At 34.8% G+C, this 10,941-nt stretch overlaps 1 protein-coding gene across 3 annotated transcripts; it reads right to left on the minus strand.

The window, feature by feature from the left end:
* Positions 1-30: 30 nt before the first annotated feature.
* LOC110637698 (uncharacterized) lies at positions 31-10,144 on the minus strand. Of its 3 annotated transcripts, XM_021787966.2 has the most exons (14): positions 10,000-10,144; positions 9,837-9,915; positions 9,626-9,754; positions 9,354-9,451; positions 6,697-6,780; positions 6,338-6,471; positions 6,181-6,253; positions 6,044-6,089; positions 5,771-5,880; positions 5,575-5,682; positions 5,446-5,505; positions 4,824-4,885; positions 635-947; positions 31-395 (listed from the first exon to the last, which is right to left on the minus strand). In XM_021787966.2, exons 1-14 carry the CDS (start codon positions 10,078-10,080, stop codon positions 198-200), a joined length of 1,575 nt encoding a protein of 524 aa, XP_021643658.2. In that variant the 5' UTR covers positions 10,081-10,144; the 3' UTR covers positions 31-197. The 3 variants fall into 3 exon arrangements, with proteins under 3 accessions (XP_021643658.2, XP_021643660.2, XP_021643659.2); XM_021787968.2 differs by lacking the exon at positions 31-395 and having other exon boundaries at positions 781-961; XM_021787967.2 differs by lacking the exons at positions 31-395; positions 635-947 and adding an exon at positions 971-1,059.
* Between the last annotated feature and the right edge of the window lie 797 nt (positions 10,145-10,941).

A 10,941-nucleotide genomic window follows, 5' to 3' on the forward strand; every position in this document is an offset into this window, starting at 1 on the left:
ATATATATATATAGCCGATTCAACAATGAATTCAACTGAAAACCAAACCGTAATTTTATAAGGATTTTAATTTTTTTTTTCTTAATTTTATTGTACATCACAGTTCGACAAGCCATCAGAATGAACTGATAAAAAATAAAATAAGAAAAAGGAAAATCTAATGATTCTCTTAAAAATACGAGATTACGCATCCTGGTTTACGTTAAATTAAGAGGGTAGACGGTATCAAAGACAATCCTTGCAAATGTATGGCGAACTTCCTGCATGCTTCCTAAAGCTAACATCTCATAATTTATCTTGCTACCTTGTTTTGGGACAAATCCCTTCTCTGTTCCCTGTCTTATACAATCGAATATCCTACACGCTTTTAAATACAAGGGCAATGGAATGAATACCTGCACATTAGAGACAACAAATTAGGTCATTCAATTCAATCCCAGTAAGTCTCGCAACATCTACATTATTAAAAAAACCATACACACTCAAATAAAAATAAAATAAAACATAGACCAAACTTGTCCAAAGTTCTTCTCATGTAAACTTTCAATTAGACATTAGCGACAAAAAAGCTTTTCACCACTTCCAACATAAAAGCATTCTGGTTCAAACAGGGGAAAGAGAGAAAAGTGCTTACTAGATCTGAATATGGAGCTTGAGGATACTCTGCCATGGCTTGAGAGACATAATACTCATCAGTCATCATACTTAGCACCCGTTTAATAGAGACTACAAGATCCATAACCTCATCACTCAATGCCTCTGTATCCTTGTCCCCAAGTTCTGACAATTCATCAAAGCGGACATCATGCGGCCTATTGATCCTCCTTGCTATGTTTAGTGCTTCTGACATATCACCACCATTGTGCACGGCAAGACAAAATATAGCAACCACCAGAGGATCCCTTGGTTGGTCAGATAATGCTTTATGGAATGCTAAGATTCCAACCCTGAAAGTGTAAACCTGCAATGAGTCTTACTTGGTTGTTCCAACTTGCAAGCAGCCAATACATATTTCCATGTATTTTGATTTACTTGCATTCAGTTGCCTTTTTCATAATCCTAAATATGCAGAAAGCAGGTCAAAGATATCTTGAAACTTGAAAGTAATCAGACAAATTAGACAACTTACTTCAACTGAAAGAATTTGTCAGAAAGAAGGAAAAAAAAAATCATCGAATCATGGATTTCCCATGATAATGCTTAAAACCACTAGAGAAAAAACAACACACCAGCATGTTAAAATTAATAACTGAAACCTGAAAATGCATTTTATGACAAAATTCTATATACAGGAAACTTCATAAACTCTAACATGCACCTGTGTGTATTAATTACTCTATTTATCTCCTCATTTATATATCATATAAGCTTTTTAAATAAATTCAGAAAAAAAAAACCATACCATAGCACATTAAAGGTTATATTTCAAATTTAAAAATATAATAGAACCTTGGTAGGGGTTATAGACTTCTTAATATGAAAAAGTAACGGAGGAAAGGGATGGAACCAAGGGCTGGATCTCCTAATACATATCTAGTTTCTAGATCATCCTCAAAAGCAACCAATAAAATTAAGGGCTGGATCTCCTGAAGACATATCTAGTTTCTAGATCATCCTCTAAGTTCAACTCAACTCAACTCAACTAAGTCTTTATCCTAAAAATTTAGGGTCAACTATATGGATTCTTTCTCCACTCTAAACGATTTTGGATTAAATTCTCAAAAATATGTAATACTTCTAAGTCATGTTGTACTACTCTCCTCCAGGTCAGTTCAAGTCTACTCCTTCTTTTCTTTCTATCATCTAACCTAATGTGCTCTACTTGTTTAACTGGAGCTTCTGTATGTCTATGCTTCACATGACCAAACCACCTCAATCTCCCTTTTCTCAACTTATACTCAATTGGCACCACTCCTGCCTTTACTCTTATTACGGACTTTATCTAGTCGAGCATGGTCACTCATCCACCTTAACATTCTCATCTCCGCAACTCTTATCTTAGACACATACAATTCTTTCAGTGCCCAACACTCACTACCATATAACATGGTTGGTGGTATAACTGCACGGTAAAATTTTCCTTTCAACTTATTAAGAATCTTGCGATTACATAAAACTCCCGTGGCACGTCTCCACTTCAGCCATCCGGCTTTAATCCTATTACTAATATTCTCCTCACATCCCCCATCTACTTGAAGGACTAAGCCGAGATATTTAAAGTGATTGCTTTGGAACAGTACCACTCCATCCAAACTAACTCCTTCCCTATCACCAGTTTAGCCTTCACTAAACTTACAATGCATGTATTCTGTTTTAGTTCTACTTAACTTAAAGCCTTTTAACTCTATATTACTTCTCCAAAGCTCTAACTTTCCATTAACTTCTCGCGTCTCATCTATCAAAACTATATCATCCGCAAACATCATGCACCAAGAAATACTCTTGTATATGTTTTGTCAATTCATCTAAAACCAATGTAAAAAGGTAAGGGCTTACATCTGAACCTTGGTGTAATCCAACTGAGATAGGAAAATCTCTTGTGTCCCCTCCCACTATGCGCACAATAGTAGTTGCTCCTTCATACATATCTTTCAACACTTGTATGTACCTAATAGATACCATTTTTTGTTCTAATACTCTCCATGAGACATCTCTTGAAACATTATTATAAGCCTTTTCCAAATCGATAAAAACCATGTATAGATCTTTCTTCACATCTCTATATTTCTCCGTCAAGCTTCTAATGAGAAAGATCGCTTCCGTAGTTGAACGACTGGGCATGAAGCCAAATTGATTGGGAGAGATAGAAGTGCCATGACGTAGTCTATATTCTACAACTCTCTCCTACAGCTTCATAGTATGGCTCATGAGTTTAATTCCCCTATGATTTGAGCAACTTTGTATGTCTCTATTATTTTTAAAAATGAGTACTAAAATACTCCTCTTCAATTTATTAGGCATTTTTTTTAAGTTTAGAATCTTATTAAACAATTTAGTTAACCATGTAACTCCACTATCTCCCAAACACTTTCACACTTCAATTGGTATTACATCAGGTCCACAGGCTTTACCTACTTTCATTCTCTTAAGTGTTTCTTTTATTTCTAAAGATCTAATCCTTCTCGTATAATTCACATTTTTTTATGTTACTCTGTAGTCTATATTCACGCTATTACCATTTGACTACTATTAAAAAGATTATCAAAATAATTTCTCTATTTTTCTTTAATGTCCTCATTTTTCACCAACACTTTTCCTTCTTTATCTTTAATGTACCTAACTTGATTGAGATACTAACATTTCTTTTCTCTCCTCCTTACTAATCTATACATATCTTTCTCCCCTTCTTTAGTTCCAAGTTTTTCATACAACTTTTCAAAGGCCTGCGCTCTTGCTTGACTAACTGCCTTTTTTGCCTATTTCTTTGCTATCTTGTACTGTTCATATACCTCATTATTATCACACTTAGGTAATTTCTTATACCATTCCCTCTTTCTCTTTACTGCCCTTTGTACTTCCTCATTCCACCACCATCTCTCTTTTGAGGGCGGTCCATGCCCTCTAGACCCTCTAAGTATTTTTCTAGCTATTTCTCTAATCTTTGATGCCATCTGTATCTACATACCATTGGCCTCCACATCCAGCTTCTATGCTTCGGACTCGAGAAGCTCATTTTTTAACTTCACTTGCTTTACTCCTTTCAACTCCCACCACTTTGTTCGAGCTACATTATTTCTTCTAACCTTACTTGATTTGTTCTTAAACTTGACATCCAAGACCACTAACCGATATTGGCTTGTTAAAGCCTCTTCCGAAATTACCTTACAATTTTTGCATAGAGCTCTATTTGTCTTCCTGATTAAGAGGAAGTCAATTTGGCTTCTATGTTGCCCACTTTTGAAAGTCAATAATTGTGACTCTTTTTATAAAGTGGGTATTTGCTAGTATTAGGTCGTATGCCATAGCAAAATCCAGGATGCTTTTTCCCTCCTAATTTCGACTGCCAAAACCAAAACCTCCATGAACATTCTCATAACCTTGCCTATCATTTCCTACATGTCCATTCAAATCTCCACCAATGAAAACATTCTCTTCATTTAGCATGCTTTGCATTATATCATCCAAATCTTCCCAAAACCTTTGTTTACTCTCACTATCTAGTCCTATTTGTGGGGCTTAAACACTAACTACATTTATTGTTTTTCCTTCTAATACTAACTTTACTAGTATAATTCTATCTCTTACTCTTTTCACAGCTATTACAGCATCTTTCAATGTCATATCTATAATTATGCCCACTTCGTTCATGTTCCTCTCCTTTCCGGTAAACCACAGTTTGTACCCTGAATTACCCACTTTCTTGCTTTTCTCTCCTACCCATTTAGTCTTCTGAATACAAACAATATTCACCCTTCTCCTTTCTAAGATATTCACAAGCTCCATTAATTTTCCTGTAAGTGATCCAACATTCCAAGTGCCAACCTTGATTCTCCTTCTATCATGTTCCTTCCCAATTGATCTCCTTTTATGATATCTTCTCTTGTTCTCTATGCCTATCTTGTGTTCTGTTCAACTATCTGTTCTACTATCTGTTCTACTATCTGTCCTATGGACTAACTTCTTTACCCACACCCGTCCATGATGTGGGAACCCTTGCTCATTTAACACTACAAATACATGGCATGCAATAAAGCAATGTGAAGCTGCCTTAATGGAATTATATTGGGTGATCAAGTAATTTTGAAAAGAAATTGCAACAATCTGCTGGCATTATATAGCATTTACTTGATTAAAATATAAATATGTTATTATGAAAAATTTACCATAAGCTGCTGTGGCATGGCCTGTCAGGTGCAAGAAGCTTATCCAGGTTTGAAAACAGAGACTGCAGATGGAATAAAAAAGAACTTTCAATCAGTTACTGATTAAACTCCCAGTATAGCCGAGTAAAAGAAAACATGATATTAATTTAAATAAAGAAACAGTAGTTACAAATGCAGAGTGATTACTATGACTAGCACCAAAAAAAATAAACTTCAACAATGAAATACTAGAATGTGCATTTAGCCCTGCCCATTGCATCTAACACATTCATGTCAAATGGAAATATACGGACAAAATAAGAAACATTGCTGTGTAGAGGATAACCATCTTGTTAAATAAATATAATTTGGAGACACCCCTGATCGGTTAGCATATGCTTTGGAATATTCTTAGAACTATTGCAGTGAAGGAAACCAGGCCAAACTTTGAGAAATTCTATGTTTTTTTTTAATGTCTTTCCCAATACTAAACAATTCAAATAGGTATTCAATCTCTGGCAGCGACTCAGTCTACTATAGAACTCAATTAACACTTGGTCTAACAGGCACCTCAAAACGTTTCTAAATCTTGCATATACTCTGTACGCACAAAATTTGAAAAAAAAAAAAGGTATCAACTTACCAAAAGCATATTGGTTCTCTTGTCACGTCTCCTAAAACCATGATGAACAAAATATGCTGCCTGCATGATGAATCAGAGTTAGACCTGCAAGACAACTCCCAAAAGAAATTTAAAATATCAATTGCAAACCTGAATGGGCAGAAGTACTTCAAGAAGGCCAAATTTCCATAATAACCTCAAAGAAGCTTCAGCAGAACCATATGCTAGCATGTAGTTCATTTCCATCAAAAGCCTTCCCTATAAAATTTTTTGCATAGAGTTATGTTAGCCAGGAACAATCAAATGTAAATTGAATGTATGTGGAAATCTAGAAGAGTAAGAATACCTTATCAAGTCTCAAAATTGTGCAAGCAAAATTTTTAACAAAATGAGCTGTTTCTCTTGAAAAGCGGAATCCTAAACGGGCAGCAATTCTCACTGCACGTAGAATGCGAGCTGCAAAGAGAATTAGAGTTGCATATAACTTTCAAGGTAAATAAAGTGTTAACCATAAGCATGTATGCTCAAAACTAATATTGCAAATGATCTAACAAGCTAAGCAGTGTGTACAAGTTAAATGGGGAAAAATTAACCCAGATATATTGCAATCGAAACTCACCACAGTCATCCTGGAAAGAAGTGCTTGCAGGGATCATAGTTTTCACCTTTGCACACAAAAAGATGATGTTAGGACAATATACATTGTGATGAGTCCAAAGTAATTATAAACCAATAAAGCTAGAGATACATGCACACTTTAGCCTTTCTAATATCTTCTAGACCTCCCATGTAATCATACACTAGTTTTGCATATGGATCAAACATCAACCTGCATGAAATGAAAGGCACAAGTCAAAAGCATGCTAACAATTAAAGCTGCAAATATCGGATATGTTGAATTTCAGTTACTGACCCATTAATGGTGAAGTCCCTTTGCAAACAATTCCTCCAACGAACATAATCCTTCTCATCACAGTCAATGGGACTTTGGACATCATAGCTCAAGTCCCCACTGAACTTTCGTCCAGTGGTACTAAAACTTGAAACCTATAATGATAGTTAATAAAAATATCAAATAAAAGTCTAGTATAATTTGGACATGCTACAACAGCCCTTACCAAAATGCTGGTTAAAGAAATTTCTCAATGAGCTATAATGTACAATCTTAAAGATTTAAAAAAAAATGAGCTGACGCTGAATCTTTTTTTTGCGTGAGTGTGTTGTTTTGAGGTGTGTGTGTGGGGGTGTGTGGGTGTTGCTGGGGGAGAGTACCTCTACTATAGTACCCTCAACATGTACATGACATATAGGGAACCGTTTGCCAACTATCTCACACCGCGAAAATGCCCTCGCTACCTGCAAATTCGACAAGAATTACTAGGTATGTAAATGGATCAAATGGGAAGTTTTACTCTGCAAAAGTACATTAAGGTCTGTTCCACTCTCCCTTTTTCCATTTATTGTGAAATGAAGCAAATCACAGGAGAACAAGAAATACATAATCAGGGATTTTAAAAATAATGATTTTGAAATTAGATATCAATCTGTGCAAAGATTTATCATTTACAGAAAAGAAATGTACCAAAAAAACACAGGTTCCAATGCTAAAAAGTATATATTCAACTTTGAAGTAAGACTAGGCCCATGAAAAACAACAATGATCAGCACCACCATCCCAAGTGACTAAATTTACTTGGTTTTTGTAAAGTCTCCGCGCAAAGCATCATAATAGACTAGAAATTTTAAAGGGTGAATTACTCTAAGGTCCCTAGGTATTGCCATTATTTGCTAGTTGGTCCCTAGATTTTGACAATTATATTAGTTAATTCCTTAGATTCTATTCCGTCTGCAAAACGGTCCAACCATCCATTTTTCTCACATTTAGCCGTTAGTCAATGAAAAAACTTAAATACATTCATTATCAATGCACTCAGCCCTCCCTATCCCGGTCCCTCTCTCCCTCCCTCAAATCCTCCTAAACCAAGCCCCCCAATACCCAATGCTTTCTGTGAACGTACCCAGCAGCCTACCCCCCTCCCTCTTCCACCACCAACCAACCAACCAACCAACTAACCCAGTTTTTTCTCCTCTCCTTAAGGCCTTAATCTGCAGAAATTGAGATTGCAGAGACTAAGAACCACTGCACGTGTGCTCCTAATCATCAGCCTCAATTGGGAGCTTCTCGAGGACCTGCTAGCCATAGCCCTTGTGCTCCCTATCATTGCACCAGACTACAGCACTACCCCTGTGCGCTTGTCCACAGTTCATTGTGCCAGCGATAATAGTTGATTTGGACAATTGAAGAACTGTTGTTATTCATTTTGGTTTTTGTTGATTGACTTTTTTTAGTGTTGACCTTTTGCTGATTGGGCTTTTCAATGAGTTTTTTCTATTTTGTTTTTATTTTGAATAATTTTTTTTAAGTAGTTGGAATAAGTTTATTTGCTCAATTGATTTGGATAATTTTGTTTTATTTTTGAATGAATTGAAATTAATTTGGGACTTTTGGATGATTTGATGTTGTTTGATTCTATTTCTCCTTCTTGGCTTTGTTGTTGAGTTTGAATTTTCTTTGGAAAGAGAGAGACAAAAATGAGACCCAAAAAAAAAAAAAAGATAGAGAGAGAAAATGGTTTTGGGTTTTTTTTTTCTTATTTTTTTTGGGGTGTGTTGAAGGGAGAGGGAGAAATAGACATGACAGAAATTGGAAGAGACAGAGAGGCAAAGGTATTATACAACAACAACAACTAAGCTTTAATCCCAAACTAGTTGGGGTCAACTAAGCCATTCAACTCTGTTAGAAACCAGATCCATTTCCATATTCAAAACTTGTAAATCCTTTTACACTACTTCTCTCCACATCATCTTAGACTTCTCCCTTCCCTTTCTCACTCCTTTCCCTACTAATAGGCAAATGTATTATAGGAAATAAAAAATATATATATATATATCTCCAACTTGCTTGACTACAAAATATGCCAAGAAAAATGGATATATGAACCATTTTGTAGATGGAATGGAATCCTAAAAATTAACTAACGTAGTTGTCAAAATCCAAGAACCAATTAGCAAATAATGGCAATATCTAGAGACCTCAGAGTAATTCACCCAATTTAAATGTCATAAATAGTCTACCTTATTCATAATACACCATTCAATAGTTCTCAGCCAAAATTCTGGTCTTCAGACTGTTATCTGCACTTAAAAAAGATAAAGACATCCAAATATAAACAATGTATCCTATTGCCCACATTTAACATTTATAAATGAACAGCAGCTCAAGTACTTTTTTCCTGTTCAATTTAATGGTAATTGCATCTTTGTCATGTTTCCTAACACTTATTTATTTGGTCATTAGTGCAACTAAGCCAGACTAGGCGGACATTTTTTCTTCAAAGAAAGAAATAACTTTTTCTGATAAATAGGAACCACCATAGTTTAGTTTCAACTCAAGGGGCACTTTAAATTTCAAGCCCTAAATAAAGATGAACAGCAACATGTTGCAAACTGAGAAACTAGAGGAAAAAAAGAAAAGGAAAAAGAAAGAAAGAAATATCCAGCAACTTAATTCACAGCTAATATTGTCCATTGCATTATATAAATCAGTCGTATAGTGGTTCAGGGGACCAAGACTAGACAGCAAGGTTTCCTTTGGTTCCTATTCTACACGGGTCAATATGATTTTGATGAAATTCAAAATTTTCCTTTTTTTTAAAAAAAAAAAAAAGAAAGAAAACAGGTTTTGGCCCAGAACCAAACCAGCCAATTCCAATCCGGTTCAAAGCCCTTTTATCAATTCGGTTTTGACCGGTTTCAATGTCAGTTCGCAAGTGGATCGTGGCCAGGCCTAATAATAGTTGCATGTACTTGTAACAAATATGCAGGGAAAAACAAAGTGAAAAATATATTGTCTTAGAGTAGAAATTCACCTCTTTAAGTTCAGCTGACGTTATTACGTCGAAGTCCTTTGGTATTCGCTTTAAGATAAGATCCCGGACACAACCTCCAACAAGGTATACCTCATATCCTACAGCATAAAAGAGAAAGGATTGGTTAAATCAAACATCACCAAAGATTTGAAAAGGAATCATTTTTCCGTGAAACTAAAGGAACCACACTTGTTGTCAAACTATAAGCCACAAAAGACTATGAATCCTTGAATAAATTATGGTAAACAAAAATCCAGCTACAAAATTAATACCTCTTTGCCTGAGCCCATTGAGAACCTTTCTCGTAGGCCTTGCTATCATGGAAGTACTAATTCCAAGTTCCTTGGAATTCAACTTCTTCCACTCCGGTACCTTATGATACTTTCTCCCCACTTCTCCTCCTAAAAAAAAATAAGCTACCATTGTAATACCAGAATCAACATGAACAGAGCAAGCCTAAGTTATCAGTATCGCAAGAAGTACCTAAATTGTGTCTCTTTTCATCGATGATGCGCTCTGGCTCATCTAGCGTCTCAATTGCTGCAACGGAGCCGAATCGAGGCTGAGAAAAAGAGAAAATAATTAATTAAAATGAAGAAATTTAGTTTACAGCTACTTGAGTGTGCATCGATAGATATCGAAATACCTTGCGAATACAGTGAAAGATAGGAAGGCGGAGAGAGAAATGCGATCTACAAGCAAAGCCGTTTAGGCCTGAAATCGTCATGAATGATTTTGGACGGTAGTTCGCCTCCCACCATGTGATGAAATGCTTAAACCCTTGAAAATGGATGAGGGGTTTTAAAAGCGAAAATGATTACATATCGTGAAACATCTGGATGCCTGCATGCACTGAGATCAGCCCATGGGCTTAGACAGTATCTGTAGAAGCCCCCTTTGGGGTGTAATTCTGTTGGGCCAATATTTGCAGGAAAAGTGGTGTTTTCTAATACAATGCTTGGCAAGATGGAAAGTGAAAGGGAAAATATAGACAAACAAACAAATTAAGCCCATAAATTCAACATGAAATATAAACAAATAAAAATTTAATTTTAAATGTAATTAGTATAAAATTAATTTCATATAAAAATAAATTTAATAACAGTAATTTATATATTTATATTCATTATTTTAATTATATATTTTCCTTAATTAATTTTATATAAATTTCACTATAAATATTTAATTATTAAAAATATTTTTATATAAAATCAAGTTTGCATAAAATTTATTATTTTATAATTTTTCTCTATTCTATATATTTTGAGTATGTTGCTGCATCAAATTTAATAAGAAATAACTTAATAAAAAAATATTTTTTTTCTCTACTTCTATATTCAAATATAATAAAAAAATTAATTTTTTATTTTCTTTTATTTTTTTAATTAATTTTCTTTTATTTTCTTTCCGTTTCTTCGTATGGGTGTAAATGGAATGGGCTTAATATCGAAAGCCATTATTTCTGGGCTTCAGAGTTCCATCATGGGCTGTGAACAAATAAGAATTTTTTTTTTTCCTCTGTTTATTCATTAATTGTATGTGTTAGCATGGATGTTGGTTTTCAAGCTCCTTCTAGGCTATAAGTAGA

Source organism: Hevea brasiliensis, chromosome 17 (assembly GCF_030052815.1).
Source record: "Hevea brasiliensis isolate MT/VB/25A 57/8 chromosome 17, ASM3005281v1, whole genome shotgun sequence".
In the NCBI taxonomy this organism is placed as follows: Eukaryota; Viridiplantae; Streptophyta; class Magnoliopsida; order Malpighiales; family Euphorbiaceae; genus Hevea; species Hevea brasiliensis.